Consider the following 22,111-nt stretch of genomic DNA (forward strand, 5'->3'; position numbering starts at 1 on the left):
TTAACTTCAAAGAGGCAGGTGTGGTGGCACACACCGGTAATCTCAGCACTCGGAAGGCTGAGGCAGGAGGATCGCCAGGAGTTCAAGGCCTGCCTAAGCTACATGGTGAGTTGAAGGCCAGCCTGAACTACAAAGGGAGACCCTGCCTCAACAACAACAACAACATTTTTAATTTCCAAGGATTTAGATAACAAATGACAATTTTTCAGCATTCACAGTTGCTTGAATTGCTAAGGGACGGTACATATAAAGAAATTAACATTATATATTAAAGAGCTCAATTACACTATAATTAGGATACTTGTTCCCTTTAAACTGTTTTTAGCTTATTTATTTACAAAGGGACTTACTTTGCATGTGCAATTCCTGCAATGGTCACCATCAACCCAAGAGTCTTGGTCCCGATAGAGCAACCCACTCACTTGACAGGTCTTCTCACAATGACAGTTTTCCAATTGACTAAGTCTTGTCTCTGCATAATTTAGCTGCAGGAGAAGAGTTACAGGGTGTAATTTGTACAATTCAGTCATCTTAACAAAGCAATAACAAGGGGAAAATATCCAAACAGGAAGAGGAGAGAGAATAAAATGCTCCACAGATTCTTAGCAAGATGCTTTGTGTATTTGGGTTTTTTGTTAGTTTTTTTCTTAAACACAAAGTTGAATCACTCTAAATTGAAGACATATTGACTTCCGTGGTCTAATGAACACCACATGAGATATTAAAGTATATCTCAGGACCTCACTGGTGTTCACACAGGTGTGTGGTTTCAGCTCAAGCCCACACAAAAACTAGTCATGAACATGTTCTCAAGGACTTATTACAATGTCTACTGGAGATCTAATCAGGAACTCAAATGCACTTATATTTATCTCCCCCTATCATCTCCATGTTACTCACACACTAACCGGAGTGTCAGGTTTACAAACTAGAAAGTCATGGCTTCCTCTCCGATGAAAAATTCTGGGGAGCTGGGGCCAGAAAAGCAAAAGCCATAGAGTGATCTAGTTTTTTCCAGTATCATTCTCCCCAAAAAGAATGACCCAGAGATTTCCTGTGATGTTTAGGTGAAGGTCAGATGACGTGAGCAAACCCCTAATTAAGATCAAGATTGGGCTGGTGATTTGGTTCCTCCTCCTGCCTCGAAATTGCAAGGACCAGAGCTCGATCCCCGGTACCAAAAAAAACAAAAAAGAAGATCAAGATTTTGTAAAATAACCTTTTTCTTTTTTCTAAGCCACTCAATCATTACCACTAATTGCAGAGTCTTAGAATCTCCAATTCCAAAGGGATTATAAAGTTTGGGTACCCTCACAAGAAACCCCTCATGGAGACTGCTCATTTCCACATCTCCGGGGGTGGAACACTTATTACCCCCCAAGAGTTAGCTCTGGATGTTTGGAACACCTTTTTGATTTAAGCTGTGAAATCTCTCTGCCTTTTTCCTGCTAGGTTTAATTTGGCCATGAAACCCACCCTGAGCAAGACTAAGCTTCCAACATTTGAGGTTCTCCTGGCCTCACCTCTGCTCTTGACTACATTCACCACCACCCTTTCTTTAGCAGCTCCTTACAATATGGTTCCAGTCCTCTCTCCTGATTGCTTTCATCCAGCCTACTTCAATTTGGGTTCAAAAACACAGTATAGGATTTGGGTTGTGGCTCAGTAGTAGAGAGCTTCCCCAGCAAGCACAAGGCCCTGGGTTCAATGCCCAACACTGCAAGAAAAGAAAAATACAATGCAAAAAATGTCTGAATATAGAGTTTTTGGCCTGAGCTGGCTGCTGCCAAAGACACACTAAAGAACAATTCAGCCCAAAGGCAATATCACCTTCCTCTCTTTTCCCTTATATCAGACTGCCGTGAATGAAAAACAAATTCCAGCTCCTAACAACTCATCCCACAGTTTCTCTTTTCCTTCTCAATCACACTGTACACATCCATGTCTTGAATCTTTTTCCCATACGAGAAATCAATTCAATCTCTGATCCCAAAAAGACTATTTTGAACCATTATATTAGGTATAATGGTTGGGCCTCAGGAACAATGACTTTCCAAGTGAGACATGGTTTCTTTCTACACGTGCTCTTCTCAGTTACTCACAACAGTGCTACGCTCCATGTGTAATTCTAACTTTTGGATTTCTCATTCATTCCATCCTCTTCCTCCGAGGATTTGGAATATTTCAGGAAAACTTGCCCACTGCCTGCTAACTTTAGTGAGTGGTAGCAAAAGGCAGAGAAAATAACATCCTCGGCAAAGCACCTGCATCATGATTTGCCCCCAAAGAACTAAGGACTGACTACCTGAAATATCACCAGTTTCCTAGGACTCCTTTTAATATGTATGATTGCCCCAAAATTCATGTTTCATTTAAAACTCCAGCCTAATCATAGAGTTTCTAGAATCTGTGATAATTAAGATCTTTGGGAATTCTTTAAGAAACACAGATAAAATACATTTCCAAGACTGGTGAGGTTAACTGACCAAACCACATATAGGTCAGAGATAATAAAAAGGAAGTAGCGACTTATTCTTTATTATCTTTATTTCATTGCTAGAAGTCTGAGAAGTTCCTATGTAAGGTTACTATCTGACCAGCAAATGAATAAAAAGGAGCTGAATTAGACCTCCTAAAAGTGGCCCAGAATAGTGTATCTGTTTGGGAGAGAAGCATCCTCACCTTATTCTGAAAACTTGGAACAACTCTGGTATCCATATCATTCCAAGAAGGAAACATCATAAAGACTAAATTATTCAAAAGGCAATTCTGTATTCATCCAAGGTCCTGAACATCTAGGTGCTCACCTAAGGTGAATATTGGCATTTATCAATACTGCACCATCAAAGGTGAGCTATGTTCATCTACAAATTCAATTCCTGAGGAAAACTTCAGTTTTAATATAATGGATTTTGTCTCTTTTCTGATCTTTGTTGTTTTTTTTTTCATACATTTATCCTTTTCTGACAACACTGAAAAGTCCTAATCTCTATAATGACTGTGTCAGACAGATACAAAGGCAAAAGGATATTAAGGCAAAAAGCTAATTTTTCAAAGGCATTTAATATGTAATCTTGCCTTCCTTTTCCCCTGCTAAATCCTATGACAACAATAATAGAGAAAAACAAACTCTGAATCAAAAAATGAATTACATTTTCTGTCACTGGCATTAGTGTGCTGAATTTATACAACTTCATTTTCAAAAGCTATTTTTCTACACTACCTCCCATTTTCTGAAAAGACCGGCAGATCCCACATAGATATGGCATCAAATCTCCACCTCTATTGTTTACCTTTGTTCCTGTATTTATCTAAGCAGCCACGGACTGAATCACTTACTCTTAACTCTCCACATTCACAGCTAGATTGAGGCCTTTTGCACAGTCAGAAGTCAATGAATGGCTCTGTGTACATTAGTCATACAGTTGCTTTTCTTCAAGGGAAAAAATCTTGTTGTTGATGTTGTTGTTGTTGTTAAACCTTTAAGCTTAACTGAACAATCATTATTTAGCCCCTCAAAATAATGAAAGTCTCAAAATTAAATGTTAAAGCTGAAATGCCACTCCAAGTGCTCCTGGATTTGCCTACACAGATTTACCAAAGATCTAAACGATAGTAATTAAAACTTTTCCAGTCTCAGGCCGGGGATTTAGCTCAGTGGTTTCGCCACCTGCTTCGCAAGCACAAGGACCCGAGTTCGATCTCCGGCACCAAAATAAATTTTCCAGTCTCTTGTATCTTTTCTTTCTGAGATTGAGGACAGAGTGCCATGTCGGCACAAGTGGGTTCAAGAACAGGACCCCCGATCTCCTGACCCTATCATAGTACACCTGCCTCGCAGGGGAGCAGCTTCTGCAACATCAGCACTTCTGGAGGGAATATCAGGTGAGTCTGTGGGGTAGAAGACTCTTGGGAATTACTAAGGTGCTAGATAACAACAACAAAAATGGCCACTGCACTGTTAGGTGACTGTCCTGCACCTTGTCAGCATCGGAAGACTGTAGTTTTGTCAAAATGTCAGTCTTTCTCAAGAGTCCTCTTGCCTCCCCTTACCTCTGTCTCTGGAATGTCAGTGAACGGAAACCAGCATCCTCAATCCTTATAGGAAAAAAGGGAGAGGGGCCATTCTAGACACAACCCTGGGATGATAGGATATTTCTGTCTGTTAGGTTTGATGTGGCTCTGGCTACCAATTCCTGCCCAGCCTGTACCCTGAGATTGCTCCCCAGCAGTGCTCTGGGGTGAGTCAAGTGCAAGGGATTTCAGCTGCTTTCCAGGACTTCTCAGCAACTGCTCTAGACCAATAGCCTGACGGCACCTTTCAGTCTCTGCCAGTCTTTGTGATGCCAAGGCACCAGGGCAGCATGCGTTTCCTTGGCACCATGTTCCCCTCATGGCCACCCTTTTGTTTTACTCAGTCCAGCACTACAAATAACAACAGCCACCCGCTGTTGAATGGCTACTGTGAGTCCTGCACCAAACTTCATTCAACTGGTCCCAGGGTAAACACCAGGAATGGTTATCACCATTCCCTATATAAAGAAGCAGCATCTCCAGTACAACAACTTGTTCAAGGCTACGACATTAATAAACATAGTAACGAACAGGCGTGCAGAATCAGATCAGTCTGACTCCAAAGCCCATTCCTTACCTCCATCATGATCTGTGATTACATGCCTATCTCAATCAAGGCTACTAGACAACTGGACCAAACTTCAAAACTTAGCTCCAACTCCATCAACTCAATCTTGCCACAAAAGGTTTATTTAACTAATGGCAGAGCCTGAGTCCAGACGGACTTGGTGCCACAGAGTTCTCTCTCCAACAGGAAACCATGTTCTGCATTCAGGTGGCCTCACATCTCTGACTCCATCCTCTTCAATCTGTCAAAAAGGGTAAGCTACACTTCTGCTTCCGCCAAGATGGCAGACTAGATACCCGGAAGTATTTCACCAACTGAACTGACTGTACCCTGTCTTAAAGTAATACAAAGGAAACAAGTCTTGCACAAAGCACAGAAAGATCTTCCTGCTCAGGCCTGAGTGCTGGCTAACGGTGGAGGGAGATCTCCCTGAGAACTCTTCAAATTCCTTCCCTGAGAATTCACCTGGCCTCTCATAGGTGTGGGGACTGATTCTCAACAGTCAGATGAGGTGAGGTGAGTTGGTCCCGAAAGGTTCTGGCAAGAGCAAACCCAATGTCGGCCCAGTCTGACAAGTCCTCACAGCTCTCCAGGAAAACAAGCAGCTCATAGCCAAGAGGGAAGGTAAGGGACTTGTTCTTCAGACCCTCCCCACTGACAGGTTGCTGCAAGCTCCACGTTCACTCCCAAAGGGAAATCCACCTCAACTGCACAAAGGGATCAAACAAGCGTTCCTCTTTTCCTTTCTTCTGATTTGCTCATTCCTCTTTCTAAACCCCTCTCTTTTCCAACCATAACCTTTCTCAGTCATGTCAATTTTCAGAATCTAAGTATGTGAGTTCAGGTCCCAGCTCTGCCATATCCTCACAAAAAGGTACCTTTCTGGATCGTAGACTTCTCAAAGTAGAATAATAAACTTAGCTGACAAGATTATTGTGAGAATGAATTTAAAATGTTTAAGTATTGGAACTAACACATAAAAAATGCTCAATAAAAATTAGTCTGAATGACTTTCTAACTTTCTAGATCAAAGATTGACAGACTAAGGCACACAAGGCAAGTCTGGCCTATCACTTATTTTTGGACATCCTGTGAGCTAAGAATAGTTTTTACATTTTTCAATGGTTATGTTTTCAATGGTTAAAAAGATTATATTTAAATGAAATTAATTATACACATAATATCCTCAATTTTGCTTGTTGGCTGAAAAAGCCCAATGTTTACTAGCTGGCCATTTACAGAAAAAATTTTTGACAACTCCTGATTGAGATTACCACAGATTACACATTAGACAGTGTAGAATTATAATTCTCTTCACAGTTTGGAAGGAACAGACTTACAAATCTGACAAAACGCCAGAGGAGGAAAGGTGGGATTGAAGAGCCAGATTAAACCATTTTCTGTTTGCTGTATCCCACAATTTAAAAATCTTCTGCCTCCCCATGCCCATTTTACATTATAATGCTTTGAGGATGGAGCTCACTGTAGCTCCTAGATAATGTATCACTAAAAAGAGAAAAATGGCATTCCCCACAATAAGAAAGAAAAGGGCATCCTCAGAGCCAGAGAATGGAGACCTACAACCACCTGAGACTGAGTGGCATGTTTCTTGTTCCTAAAATTTAGTAGCATGCTAAAATATAATTAACAGGACTGAGGTCAAGCTGCTCCAGACAATATAAAATAAAAGCCTCTATATGCCACAAGCTGAGATGGCACATCATTGCCTACATTTCGCATTTCTACAACATTCTGAAGTGAAAAGCTAATGGTTGAGTTTCAAGCTTCAGACTCAATCTTTCTCTATGCAAAAATATTCCATTTCTACCTTCCAGACCAAAGGGGACTTGGCTTGGCCAAAAATCGAGTTTGAAACAGAAACACTCGCTTCAGGGGCACAACCCATGGATGGATCCAAAACGCAGCCAGACCTCCCCATCACTTACGTGCCCACCAAGTATTTTCCACAGGCCACGCCTGAAGGTGGGCAGCAATCACAGCCACAAGTGGAAGAGAATGAATGGATCGTCTTCACTGCTATTAGAATTCTTCCTTTTGCAGAGTATAATGTCTCTTAGACTCAACCTCATTCTTTCTTCACCTAGGCCAGACTCATATCCCTAGCTAAGTGGTAACATAACAGCATTAGCCACATTTTCTATTTTTTTCAATGCCTTTCTCCACTAAGGCTCAGGGTTTTCATTATGAATCTACATTGTGTGAATATACATTAAAGTCTCTAACTGTTTACATTTCGGCTCAGCCACTCCATATGGACATTCCTAAGATAGAGGTTATCTTGTTCATCACTGCACCTCCAAGCCTAACACCGTGCCTGGCAAACAGGAGTTTCTTACAAGCTGTTTGTTCCAGAAATGATGGAGAGGAGGAAAAGACACAGAATTTTAAAAACTGAAAGTGTCAAAAGCCAAATGTTCCTTCATGATTTAACTTACGATCAGTCCTGAAATAAAGCATAGAGCAGGTCTTCCTGTGACAGCAGCCTGTTTCTAACAACAGCTATCTTTCCCCCTCTTGATTTTTGGCAATAACTCTTACATTCAAAATGCACTAACATATCAGCAGCAGTGGCTCTAGCCATGCATCATCTCCTAGTGTTACTGGTTTAATAGCCTTTGGGTAAATTCCTTTTCCATTCCCAGGGAATCTACAGGAATACATAATGTCTCTTGCTTCCAAATATTTTTCAAGAACAACATTTAGGTGCAGCCTAACAGCATCAAAGGTCTGAACGGTTATGCCTAGTAGAGGTGGTCCCGTTTCATAGGAAAATAAAACATTCTTACTGTAACAGATTGCAGGTGCCAAGGCTAAAAATGTGTCCATTATAACATATCACTCTAAATTCTTGATAAGACAGAGAAAGAAATGAAACATCACAGGTGAAATTTAGATACCTACTTTTGCAGTCATCTTGGCCAAAAGCTCTTGTAAATCCATTATTCCTTGCACCAGGCTTAAGAAATCACTGCAGGTAGGGCAAGCTCAATAAAGAAAATATAAAATATATATTGATCTTGTGCTAATGTAAGAAAGAAAATTTTAAAACAGTTGTCTGATGGTAGAAGGCTTTTTACTCTTTTGGTTAAAATTTAAAGTAAATGTTCATAGCAGCGCAGTTTGTAATAGCTAAAACTTGGAAACAGCCCAAATGCCCATCAACTGGAGACTGGATAAAGAAAATGTGGTTCTCTTATAAAATGGAGTACTACTCAGCCATAAAAAAGGAGAAATTAGAGACATTTATAGCTAAGTGGATGCACATTGAGCCAATACTCTTAAGTGAAATAAATAGGACACACATGTGTAAATACCGAATAGTTTCTCTGGTGTGAGAAACTGAAAATGTAAATAAGAACTAAATGTATAATAGGTCATGTGAAATAGGAAGAAAAGGGGCAAAGGGGAAGGAAGTGGGAGAGCTAGGGGAAAGGATAGAAGGGAATTGGATTAATATGAGAAAATGGAAAAATAGGAACAAAATCTTTGTAAATAGGGAGGACTGGAGGGGTTGAAGGGAGGGCTGGGCAAGGGTGAAAAATAAGAACCAAGAGAGACTATGTAGAGGTGCAAATTTCCAATGATGAATGTCATTATATTGTATACCTAAAATGTACCAATGATTAGAATGAATAATCGATAATGTAAAATAGGAAGAAACGGTCCAAAGGGGTAGGGGTAGTGGGAGGGGCAGGGGAAAGGAAAGAAGGGAAAGGAAAAAATGATGAGAAATGGAAAAAATGGAAATAAAGTCTTTGTAAATAGGGAAGGGTGGAGGGCGTGAAGGGAGGGCTAGGAATGGGGAAAAAATAAGAACCAAGATGCATTATATAAAGGTACAATTCCCAATGAGAAATGTAATTGTGTTGTATACCTACAATGTACCAATAAAAGAATTTAATACAAAAAAAAAAGAAATTCAATCTTCTGTAAATAAGCCTGTTCAAATTACTCATAAAACTATGTTACTAAAAAGTGACGATTACAATGACATCTGCCAATAATGTATTTCTTTTCAAAAGCAAAAAAAAAAAAAAAAAAATTTAAAGTAAAGTCAGGGAGGATTTCAGGTCTGGATCCTTTTCTTCATTAATAAGAAACAGAAAGAAACAGGAAAAGTGGCTGTTGATGGAAAAGACCACGTGAATTTCAAAATTTAACCCTCATTTTGACAGAGAGGTGACTAGGAAAATATAAAGTATTATAAGAGAGGAAAAGTGAGTTCACATCCAGATTCAAAAATTTAAAGAACAGTTTTGTAAAATAGTAATAATTTAAAGTACATATATATAACATCAAACATATCTGTCTTACAATACAGAACCTGTTAACCCTTTTCCTACCTTCAAATTTTAAATCTGTAAATGCGAAAATCTTTTTCAAACTTCACAGACACAGGAGTACATAATACAGAGAATGAGTTTTCTTCTGGGACCCTCCCCATCTTCGAAGTCAATACTGTATTCTGTGTCTGTCCTTCCAGATGTGTTTCTCTGATGTTATAAACAAGTTCTGCAACATTTAAAGCTCACAAGTGCTTTAAGGTACTACTTACTGCGATTTAGGTTTGGACACTGGGTTATGTATCCATTCGGCATAAAGATGACCTTCCCATCTTGGATGATCCCCTTGATGAAGAAGAGACAAGTGGTAATCAAGGCTCTGGTCGCAGCTCATGTGGCCCTGTGCAGGCCCACAGCCATGCTCAGATTATTTTTTAGCAAGACTGATTCACTTGAAAGGTGAGCTGGCCTTTGCCCACACTGAACTACTCCACATCATTCTCTCCTTGAAACTCTGAGCTGGAGCTTCATGTTGAGAAAGCCACAATTAGCTACCACTGTTGAATGCCAAAGATACCGCAGCACCCAGGATCTGTCAGTGAGCATTCTTAAACTATCAAACTAAACAGGCATTGGGGCAATTAAAATTCTCTTCAATGCCCTAATCATCCTGCTACATTAAAGAATGCTGATTTACAGGACTTTTTTTTTTAAGTGGGAAGAAAGACATAGAAGACTGAAAGGTTTCTATTGATTTATTTAGTCAAGGAAACAAAATTAGAGCTCAGAAAAATTCCCTAACGACCTTCACTCCTCAACTGAGTAATACTGAGTCTTTCTAGTTAAGTCTTCACTTGATCTTAGCCAAAAGGCCAAGAAGCAATGTCTCATTGAGACTTAAGACTTCCTCAACCTTTGTAAGAAAAAGGTGGTCTCTTAATACTGTACTTCACCTGGAAGAATACCCCAATTTTAAGAAAGTCATCAGAAGCAGTATCTCTCCATGAAAACAGTGACTTGGCTTCAGGATTTTTATGTTAAATTTAAGATTCTGGTTTTGGGTTTGTTTGGGTTTTTCTTTCTGATTTGATGGAAGAGGTATTACAGAACAGATGGAAGATAGGGAAGCTGGTTCAGAATATTGAGCTTAATCTATAAATAAAATATAGGCTTAAGATAGTGCTGCAAATCTTTCAGAGGGAGCAACCTGTAACATTTATGTTCTCATCTTCCAAACAGCAGAAGGCAACCCGCAAATGCTGTTTTCTGCTTATCATTTCAAGCTAAAATACTAATTGGAAATATTAATAGAAATAATAAGACTAGAAGTAACAAGATCACAGCACAATTTTACAGAAATATACACATTTATTAACCCTTCCTCTTGGAGGATGATTCAATGTCTGTGATTGCGAGAGGAGACAGGCCCCCCACGGGGGAGAAGGCCCTGCCACTGCGCCTCAATATGAATTCATCATCGCATGCCGAGGAGGGCCAGGGAGCAATTAATGGAGCATACACCAAGTGAATCAGCCTCTCTCTGGCATGGGGCTGCTCAGTTTTCCATTCGAATTAACTCATGCCTTTATCTCAGCTACTTGGGAGACTGAGGCAGGCAGATCACAGTTTCAAGGTGAGCCCGGCTAAGTTAAAAAAAAAAAAAAAAAAAGGCTGGGAGTGTTAACTCTTTGCAAAAGCTCCGGATTCAAGCACCAGTACCGGAAAAGAGGGCTAAGGCACCTTTCAGACACATTTGACACATAGAAAAGAAAAGGGGGCCTGGATTCAAGTTCTGGATCTGACTCCAACCTACTGAATGGCCATGGGCAATCATCTTGAAAAACAGTGTTGGATTAAAAGTTAACAATCTTCATAGCACTCAAGTTCTAGGTCAATTAAACAGGCATCCAAGCTCATTTTAGAACTCTGTACTTTTATTATAATGTAGATATATATATATATGTATGTATTTCAGACCAACAAAGCTATAAATGTCCATCAAAGAACAAACCATCACAGAGAATTAAACATCACATTAGAAAACATGTATCTAATCAAGCTGATCATGAATGAATTTAGAGTAACCAACCATACTGCTTTCCCCAGGGTTTAGGAATTTCCTGGGACACAGGCAATTTCAGTGCTAAAACCAAGCTATTCCCAGGCAAACCAGGACAGCTGCCAGCCTTGGTGATGCAGAAGTGGGGAAAATTTACCTATATGTGCCCAGAAAAGCTGAGGCCCCTCTATTTTTCTATTCATCAGAAGACTAAATCGTTCTCGGTCTTTTCATCCATAGAAAAGGAACTCAGAAATACGGATTGCATTGTCACGGTATCAGTCATATTTTAAGAAATACATAATCCACTTCTGGAAGATACTTCGTCCCACTTACCCAATAGCAACAAACTGTAAGACACAGCACTTTTCCTTGCTTTTTAAGCGACCACACTAACTTTAGATACCTGATAGACTGCAAATCGCTTCCCCACACCTTTCCTCTATCCCTTTCTTCCCACTTTTAATCTTTGCCCCATGTGTGCATGTGTTACATCAAACACTAGATGAAGGTCAATGATGTTGACTGGAACAGAAAAAGAAGTAAGAGCTGACAGCTTCCCAATGCTCATTAGCACAAAAACCCAAAGCACTTGGTATTTTTTCCTCTGGAAAGGTCACGGGAGTTAGCCCACATACTGGCATGAAAACTGGCTCTTGCCAAATGAATCAAGATCGGAATATTAATTGGATGCTAAATGGATATAATTCGATACTGAATTAAAACAAAGGTGGTGATACAATACAAATACTGTCACCCAGAGAAGTGTGAGCATATGTGTGTGTGCATGTGACAACATGTGTGTGTACAAGAGGACTTCCAGAACTGCTTCCAAAAGTGGGAGAAATGATGGAGAAGTGTGTTGGAACCAAAAAAGGTGGGGAGGGCGTAAAGGCAATGTGTCTTTGCAGAGGTCCTCAAAGCCCCAGCCAGGGCATGGAGAGGCAGCGTCACCGGTACGTGACCTGCTGGGAACTGGGCTCCACAGTGGGAAGTGAACAAAGGGCACAGAGCAAGGCTTGCTCTGTACTTACAGCCTTTCCCCATTGCTCACAATGCTGCCTGAGTTCCGCCTGGGACGGATAGGCAGTGCCGTCAGATTTTCACAGAAGCAGGAGCCCTGATACGAACTGTGCCCGGGAGGGATCCAAGGACCTGCTCTTTTGATTCAACCCAAACCGTTTCCCTACCCTGCAGTCTTTGGAAAACTTGTTCCAGGAAACCAGTCCCTGATGCCAAAAAGGGCTGGAGACTGCTGCTTTATTGTAATCAATTTTTAAATTCAAGCACTCACAGTATTTTTGATCAGCCCTTGTGCATATCCAAGCAACTTCCCAAGAACAGGAGCCAGGATGTCTTGTGCTGAGCTGCCCTGTGGATCACTTAGTGACTAGGTATTAGCTCATAAAAAGAAGAATTTGCTAAACCCCAAAAAGGAGTTTTATAAAGTATGAAACTACAAAGTAGCTCAACATGCCTTATTCCTGCCCTAAAAAAATGATCTACATGGATTTCCACAGGACAATGTGCCTTCCAGCACTGTACCAAAGGAGTTAAGGAGTGAAAAGACAGAATTTCTGTTATTTCTCCTCGTTTAACTTAAACGGATCTACCCTTACCTGATACTGCAACTTAGCTGGGCCTATATTAGCTGACTCGTTGGATCTCCTTTTTTCAGACCTAGCTTTATTTCATATCATTCATCTTGGCAATGTTTCTCAAATATCAAATTCCTTAAGCTCCTAAATACCTTGAGTTTCTGTTTAATAATCAGATTCCCTGGACAATCTCCCAGCTTCTGTCTCAGTAGAATACATTCTCAAAAGCTGTTCCATACTAAAGGTTCTCACCTTTAGTGAAAAAACTCTGCTCTACTGTGAACCACTTGTCTCTTTTGGAGCAAGAGAATTTATTCACTAGAAGTTTTCATTGTTTAAAAGGAGGATCCTGTGCCTGCATATGAACAAAGTAAAACTTCAGTGATTTGGATCTGAATGGAAGCCAACAGAATTACTAGATATAAATACCATGAGGACCATCTCAGTATGATCCCCTGTTCCTCTTTTAGTAGATTTCACATCATTGGCACAGTAAATATTTTTAAAGTATCAAATTCCTGAAAACTAGGAGGGCGTAGTGGCATAAGCCTGTAAGTCCGGCTCTTTGGGAGGCTGAGGCAGGAGGACTGCAAGTTCAAGCCCAGCCTGGGCAACTTAGTGACTTAGGAAGACCCTGTTTCAAAACAAAAAATAAAAGGGCTGAGATTTCACTGGATGCGAGGGTCCCGAGTTCCATCCCCCACATCAAGACAAGAAAATCCTGGAAACTGTGAACTACACAATACTGAATCACATCATTTGGGGAGCTGTTAGGATTGCGTAGGGCATTACTTTTTAACCTAAAGGTATATAATCAGAATTTTCAAAGAGGTTGGAGGACAGTGAGGTATCTTAGGAAGTGATTTTGATCCTCGCAGTGAGAACTACTGCTCTAAGGCTAAATCATCTGCTCATGGGACCTATGAGAAACTCAAGGCTCTGACAGTTCAAGTACCTTTCCTAAAGATCACCTGGATCCAAAACCACACACTACAGGCCTACCAGCTCCACGACCAGTGCTGGGTCACTAAAGGATGCTGCAGGTAAAACTATATCCTGTGAAGGATACCTGTAGTTACAAGAACCAGCAAGATTTTGCTACAAAGAGGTCCTATTAACAAAATGCAGTTCTATCTTAACTGCTCAAACGTACATAACAAATTACTTGTATTAGATGCTAACAATTTACTAAAACAGATTTTCAGTGCTGGAAAGCAGAGGTGTTTGTAGGTATTAATATTCCCTTCTGAATCTTATTTTTGCTATTAATTTGCTGAAGAGTCATTTCCTCGTTGTTTGCACAATGCTAAACCTCAGCAGATCCGAACATCTAAATAAATCTCAAAGATGCAGAGCACAAATTAATAAACTTTACTATTAGCACTGATGGAAGGGAAAAAATGGATTTTTTTTTGCCCTTTTGTTTAATCTCCCTGTTGCCACCCTCTCCCTCCTGCAGGCAGCTCTGGATGTACTGGAAAATAAATGTGCACAGAGAGGTTGTGTATTATGGCTCTTTAGTGTTTGAGGAAATCACGCTCATTATTTCCATTATTCCCAGAACTCTTCTCATTTTGCAGTAAGAGATATAGAAAGATGCAAAAAATTAGAAAATTGTGCCATTAGGACCCTCTTCTGCATGGAAGGACTAAGATTAGGGTCATTCTCCTCAACACCCAGAGCCTTCTAATACAAATGAAAGCTGCTTTACCGCCAAACAAATGCTAACTCTTTTTTAACGTTTCTCTTTCCCTGCAGATCTCTGTTTACACTGAAGAAAACAGTTCTCATTTTTTGTATGCTAAAACACTGAAACAAATTGCTTCGAAAGGGAAAGGGGTGAGAGGGTTTCCTGCCAGGCACGTAAACATGTGGATGCAGATGCGTTCTGTTTGTACACTGGCAGGGACTCAAGCTTTGGCAACAGGCTAACGAAAAGCAAGACCTGGGAAACTCTCAAGGAAGATTTTCAAACTGCAACCAATCATGTATTTGTGCTCTGAAGACAGTTAATGAAATATTCCCGCTCGCATAAAAGCCAAGAAAGATACTTGTCGGCTCTCATTATGATCAATAAAAACTGTCAGCTCATTAGCATATCATTAGCCATCCTGCTGTTGCCCAAGTCTTAATGCACAGAAATATTAATCTACAAAGGTATATCATTTCTCAGTTCTGTGACTGCTTTCTGCATGAAAGGAAAAATAAGAATCAAAGATGGGAGGAATCCAATATAGCTTCTTTTTCTATGTGCCTATAAACATATGTTTACCATCTGTAGAATTATGGGAAGCAGCTGAGGTAAAAAAACAACAGCTGTGGCATTAAAAAAAAAAGTTGTAATCAATTTCACTTCCCAGTGACAGCTCAGCCATTAAAGGAGACAGCAATGTCCAGGTGAAAGAAAGGATTCATACAGACCCAGATTTGTCAGGCAGAGAGACAGAGAGAGAGAGAGAGAGAGAGAGAGAGAGAGAGGCAGAAGGAGGTACGGACAGCACTGAAAACTTACACTGTCCCTTGGCCTGCCTGAACCTTAGCCTGGATGGACGGCTTCGGATGCTTCTTCTCCCTCCAACCTCAGCTTCTTAGAAACTCTCCATACACTCAACCCATGAAGCTTCCTGTAACTCACTGCTCTTCACCTAGGCTCTGAAATAGTAACTGCATCACATCACCAGCTCAGCATGCATCAAAAGGAAGCTAAGTGATAGTCAAACATCTTAGTAATGCAAATCCATGACAATCAGAAGATTCAGATAAGCTTTCCTGTCACTGCTGTCAGCTCTCCTCAAATGGCTGCTGCTCCAAAGTGAAGAAATCCCCAGCCCCATTCTGTGGCTCACACAGGAATTATCTAATGTTACAGGTTTATGTGCTGGGCACCAAGCAATAGATTTCGTCCTCTACTCTTTAATCAGCAGCACTTTTATTGCAGGATATATTTATAAGAATCAAACAGAGCCAGAAATTAACTTTGACGAGCAAGTAGCTTATGCTTCTACTTTGCCTAGGAAGCCACGTGTTATTATTTAAAATAGTGAATAATGTCATTTTAAGTTGAAAACATATCATAAGCATTTCTAGCTCTGGAGCAATAAGGCAGGTGTGGTTCTTGGGCCCAGGAGCCGGCTTCCAGAGGATAATTATGAAAGACTGAAGATGTGCTGACTCTCACCTGAGAAGTGGCAGCCTCTTTTGCAGAAAGATTTTTGCAGCTTTGAATTAATCAAATGGTAATTTCTATAATGAGACACTGACATATTTCCCCTACCCCAGCCATCTCAATTCAAAAAGGATGCACTGTCTGGCACCCAGGATTCTAAGGAAATGAGTTTTGAAAACTTCTGCCTGAGTGTGCTTCCAAAGAGCCATTCATTTAGGCTCCTAACAGGAGAAAAACATCCCTCCCTAGGGAAGGAGCTGTGTGGAACTGCTATTCCCTCTGGTGCTCCACACCAGGACCACCTCAAAATGATAACAGGTCTCTTCTCCTCTGTGGGAAATGGGTCTTTAAGTGAAATGTTTCTCCAGTCAGCACAGTGGTATCTGTGGTAACACCTGGGACGCAATTAATAAGTATTTGTTGAATGAATGATCAGACTTTGAATAAAAAAGGCCTAGCCTTAAGTCCCCTTTCCATCACTTCCAGACTATACAAGGTTGGCAAGTCCCTTAGTCTCTTCAAGGGACCTAGACAATGAGAAAAATAATTGCCACCCATTAGGACAGTGTGGAGAACCTATCTCATGCCTATAAAGCAGACAGTTTGTATCACTGAAAACTCTAAAAGGTTTGCTATCACTGCAATAGGATTCTCTGAAGGTGAAATGTGATTAACTTAGATAATACAGGTGGGGTCGAAGTCTAGAACATAGGAAGCATTCAGTTGTTGTTGGTTCTCTCCTCATAGCCTTATACCCCACTTCTGTCTGTAGCAACGTGATTGTCAAACTCTCTGAAAACCCTTTGTTTTCTGCTTGTATCAGACACTTGTGTGCTTGTCAAACTCTCTGAAAACCCTTTGTGTTACAGATGATAGGGTTAACTGTTGTCTCTCTTAATCACTTCCAACTAATCAGAAGCCTTTACAGGTGCCTTCTGCTTCTACGGTATAGTGCTAAGCATGAAGGGAGCATAAAATAAATAAAAAAGGAAGAGATGGGGATGTGCATTGTAACCTACTTATGTGCCAGCTGATTTTAATACATTTTCTTCTGCATCTCCATTACTTCCATTAGCGGTATCTTGGCCACTTTACTAATAAGATGACTGATTCATAACTTGTCCAGTCATTGTTGTAGAATACAGAAGGTCCCTAGCTTATGGTGATTCAACTTAATGATTTTTCAGTTTTACAATGGTGTGAACAAAATATCCATTCAGCAGAAACCATACAGCACGTTTTGATCTTTTCCCAGGCTATTGATATGGGGTACAATACTGTGAATGCTGTCAAAATCAAAATGAACTCATTTTTATGTTGAACTCTAACAAAATGGACTTGGAAAGCCATTAAGGTGCAGTGGTGGGGTGATCCCTACACACATTTGCCTGATAACAAGAACTATCATTCCTGCAAGGATGTCTACCCAAGAACTATCATGTCTGCAAGGATGTTCAACTCTGGATTCGTACTTGATCCCCACAGCCAAAGACGATTGTTTCTAAGCAGTGTATGTAATCTTTGTCATCTTATCTTTAGAAAACCCATGTCTTCTTTAGCATCCTGGGTATGCACATGTTCTGTGGTGACACTTAGGTCCCAGACTGCAATACTCTGTCATTCGTGAATAATCTTTACTTTTGAAAGCAGCTCTCTCTGTCACTCATTGTAGGTTGACGATATTTGACCGTGATCCTGAGTATTTGCAATGAGCCATTGCTTCCAGCCAATGACATGATCACAAGAAGAAACAAGTGATGCTAATTGACAGTGTCCTGTGCTGGTAAGTTATGATGTTGAGTAGGTTAGGCATACTAAATCCATGTTGACTTAAGATATTTTCACTTAGCAAGGAGGGAGAGGAAGGAAACAGAAAAAATTAAGATGCATTCTGTACATGTACCAACTTCCCATGATGAATGTGATCATTATGTACTGCAAACATGTACCAATAAACATTTTTAAAAACAAAATAAAGATTATTTTTACTTAACCATGGATTCACTGGGGTGTAACCCGATTATAAATCAAAAAGCAACTGCCTGCCAGTTATGGGCCTAGTGCTATTCTAAACATTTGTTGAATAAGGCAGAGACATTTCTGACCTTGGGGAAGCCTGCAAATGGGAAAGAAAGAACAGCAGAGCATTACATTAACTCTGGTTCCATACTAAGCGCAGCACCCTGCGCAACTGCAGAGATCAGCTCCCCTTGAAGCCTGCCCTGCACGTTCTTCCAAACCATGAGCGTGATGAAGGAAATGGAGATGTTTCAGCAAGAAGGTATGTGGTAGAATAACCATAAATACATAACTGATTCCCTCATATGCACGTACCTTGAGCTAACTTGTAGACCCACATGTCCAGGGGAGTCTGTTTCCCCCTCCTTGAATCTGGGGCTGTCTTATGACTTGCTTTGACCAGTGGTACAGGGTAGAAGTGATCATGTGCCAATTACTCATCTCAAGAGCCTTGTAGCTGCCTACTCTCTCCTCCCTGATGTGTTGCCCAGGACCACGGCCTAAGCTCACTTGGTGGGTAATAAGAGACATGTGGTCCAGACCTCACCTAGCCAGTAGACAACCACCACGTGACTGGAAATATCTCAGGTAAGTGCCTCAGCCAACACTATCAGCCCAACACAAGCAAATGAGTAAATCTAGAGGAGATCAACAAAGCCTGGTCCTTAACACAAACAGTGACAGGGAAAGATCTGTGAACATAAGGCAGTGCAGAAGGAAACTGTTTACGCCAAGATTAAGAAGAGACAATTTATAAATGGATGGATGAAAACTGTTCCAAGCAGAGACATGTTAAAATGCTTTCATATGTTCAAGGGACTAAGAAGAATATGTAGCTAGGACAAGGTTTCCAGAAGAGAAAGTGGCATGGGATAAGGTTACAGAGGAAAATGAGAGATCAGACCTTGCATTGACTCTGGAATGGAGAGTCACTGAAAACACTTAAGCAAGAGCATAATTTCATTAGTTTAAAGGTTGGACCAACACAGCTATAAGGAGGTAGAGTGAGCACAAGATTCAAACTCAGACTTATATCACTTTAAGTCAAAGCGATCCTACATTTATGTTTCTGTCTAAAGCAATGATTCTCAAAGGACATCCATAGCATTTGTACCATTTTTATATTCATACCAGTAATGTACTAACTTCCCACATCTTTACCAACACTTATTTTCCATTTGAAATAAAAATTATAACTGTTATGGCTTATACCTAGACTGTGCCCCAAAGTCTCATGGACTCCTGGGTGGGGCTATTGGGAAGTGACTATAGTATAGTATGGGTGTGTGATCCTGGATCATGGATGTGTGATACTGGAACATGGGTGTTTGATACTGGATCAGCCCCTGATGGGTTTATAGCTGGGAATGATGTTGGGAGGTGAGTCAACGGACGTGTGTATCTTTCTCACTCCTTGGATCCCTTCTTGCTTCTCATTGCCATGTTACAAACTCCTTCTCCTCTGCCATGCTCCTCTGCCATGAGGCCCTGTCCTGGAGCTAGCCAACTATGTACTGAACCTCTACAAACTGTGAGTCATAAGGAACCTTTCTTCTTTAAATTTGTGGGTGCGATTATTATGTTCCAGTGATGAAGAAAGTAACTAAGGTAAAAACATTGAAGTAGGAGTGAAGGAAGTAATGTACCACTGTGGTTTTGATGTTCATTTTCCTGATGATTAAGAATATTGACCATTTTTTGATGTGCTTCTTGGTCATTGGTACATCTACTCTGAAAAATGTCTATTCATTTCATTTGCCCATTTAAAGATTGAGTTGTGTATCTTTTGTGGTTAAATTATAATATATTCTGAATATTAAATCTTTATTAAGGTATGTAATTTGCAAATATTTCTCTCATCCTATGGGCTTTTTTTTAATAATCTTGATCATGCTCTTTGACTCAAAAAAGTATTTAATTTGATGAAATCTAATTTATTTCTTTTTTCTTTCATTGTTCATAGTTTGACTTAATATCTAGGAATCTATTGTGAAATCAAGTCATGAAGATATACCCCATGTTTTTTCCTAGGAGTTTCCTGGGTTTAGCTCTTATATTTAGATTGATGATCCACTGTGGTATGAAATAGGGTGCCAACTTCATTCTTTTGGATGTAGAAATCCAGCTCCAAAGTTGAAGAAACTTTCCTTGCCCCTATGAAAAGGTCTTGACGGGCCGGGGATTTAGCTCAGTGGTTCCACCACCTGCCTCACAAGCACAAGGTCCTGAGTTTGATCCCCACTACCAAAAAAAAAAAAAAAAAAAATCAATTAGCCATGGAAGGGCTCAGCAACACCATGCCTGCCTGGCAAGTGCAAGGTCCTGAGTCCAATTTCTGGTACTGGGAAAAAGAAATCAATTAGCCATGGGATATATGGCTTTATTTCTTTCTTTAATTTCACTTCTATTCCATTGATATATGTCCACGTTCATGCTAGCACCATACTGTATTCACTGTCAGAGCTGTGAGGTGAGTTCTGAAGTTGGGAAATGTGAATTTTTGTTCTTTTTTCAAGATTGTATTGACTAATACTATTAAGTGAAATAAATAGGACACACGTGTAAATACCTAATAGTTTCTCTGGTGTGAGAAACTGAAAGTGTAAATAAGAATCAAAATGTATAATTGATATTGTGAAATAGGAAAAAAGTTCTAAAGGGGAAGGGGAAGTGGGAAGGGCAGGGGAAAGGAAAAGAGGGAAAGAAATAAATACGAGAAAAGGAAAAAACAGAAACAAAGTCTTTGTAAATAGGGAGGGGTAGAGGTGTTGAAAGGGGGGGCAGGGGAAGGGGGAAAAACTTAGAACCAAGATACATCATGTACAGGTACCAATTCCCAATGATGAACATCATCGTATTGTATACCTAAAATGTACCAATAAACTTAAGGAATAAAAAAAAGATTGTATTGGCTCTTCGGAGCTCCTAGACATTTGGTAGGAATTTGAAGATTAGCTTTTCCATTTCTGCAGAAACAAGATGTTAGAACTGTGATAGAGGTTTTGTTGATTCAGTAAATTGCTTTGAGTAGTACTGATATCTTAACATTTATCTCACAGCCCATGAACAGAGTATGTCCGTCCATTTAGATAGTTATTTAATTTCTTTCAACAATGTTTTATAGTTTTAAAAATAAAAGTCTCAATTATTAATTTTTTCTCATTTAGATGCTCCTATAGGTGGAATGTTTCATTTTCAGACTGTTTACTGGTGGCTTCTAGCATCATAACTGACTGGAAGTGTCCATCTTATAACCTGTAACTTTACTAAATTTATTTATCAACTCTGGTAGACTTCTTGTGGATTCTTTGAAATTCTCTATATACAGGATCATGGCTGTGAATATAGTTTTCTTTCTTCCTTTCTAATTTGAATGAATTTATTTCTTTCGCTTGTTCAACTACACTGGCCAGAAATCCCAGTACAGTGCTGAATAGCAGTGGTCACACCCTTGCCTCATGCCCAGTCTTAAGAGGAGAGCTTTCGGCCTTTCACCGTTGAGTATGATGCTTCCTGTGAGCTTTTTGCATTTATGCCCTCCATTGTGTTCCCCTATTGCCAGTTTTTTTAATTATCATTATGAAAGGCCACTGGATTCTGTCAAATGCATTCTCTGTCAACTGAGATGATCTTACAATTTTTCCACATTTTCTATTAATGTGATATAGAACACACTGATTTTTCCTGTGTGAAAGCACCGTACATGTTAGGATAAATCTCACATGAGCATAGTGTAAGGCCTTTTAATATGTGGTTCTATTCATTCACTAATATTTTATTAAAGAATGTTGCATTTATATTAATAAGCAACACTGGTCTTTAACTTCTTTTGATGTTTTTATCTGGTTTAGGAATCATGGTATTTCTGGGCTCATAGAATGAGTAAGAAAGTGTTGTCTCTACCTAAATTTTTTAGAAGAGTTTGAGAAAGATTAGGGTTAATTTTTTTTGTAAGGGTTTGTTACAATTCACTAGTGAAGCCATTTGGTCCTGGACTTTTCCTCTGTTGTGAGAGTTTTGTTACTAGTTCAATCTTTTTACTTACAGGTCTCTTCAATTTTTCTAGCATGATCCAGTCACCCTAAGTTATGTGTTTCTAGGAGTTCGCATGCTTCATTTAGGTTATCTAATTACTGGCATAAAATTATCAATAATCCTCTATTTTAATCTTTTTTATATTTCTGTAAGGTCGGTTTAGTGTCCCTACTTTAAATATGTCAACTCATTGCCTTTGGCCTCCATGGCTTATGTGGAGAGAATGGCTGATAATTTTGGTAAGGATTGTTTGTGTACGACAAGCACGTCTCTTTTTCTTCTCCAGAC

At 39.8% G+C, this 22,111-nt stretch overlaps 1 protein-coding gene across 7 annotated transcripts in view; it reads right to left on the reverse strand.

Moving 5' to 3' along the window:
* The window catches only part of Nell1 (neural EGFL like 1), an 813,237-nt gene that overhangs the window by 572,516 nt on the left and 218,610 nt on the right, over positions 1 to 22,111 (reverse strand). For all 7 annotated transcript variants that reach the window (XM_087211541.1, XM_004851562.3, XM_004851560.3 and 4 more), the window contains exons 6-8: positions 9,219 to 9,291; positions 7,565 to 7,647; positions 351 to 485 (exon numbers count right to left, since the gene is read on the reverse strand). In XM_087211541.1, the coding sequence (XP_087067667.1) occupies positions 351 to 485; positions 7,565 to 7,647; positions 9,219 to 9,291 (291 nt within the window). The remainder of the gene's footprint in view (positions 1 to 350; positions 486 to 7,564; positions 7,648 to 9,218; positions 9,292 to 22,111) is intronic.

The sequence above is a fragment of the Heterocephalus glaber genome, unplaced genomic scaffold, assembly GCF_053883595.1.
Source record: "Heterocephalus glaber isolate CG9 unplaced genomic scaffold, H.glaber_assembly_v1.0 deba00001428, whole genome shotgun sequence".
Classification (NCBI taxonomy): Eukaryota; Metazoa; Chordata; class Mammalia; order Rodentia; family Bathyergidae; genus Heterocephalus; species Heterocephalus glaber.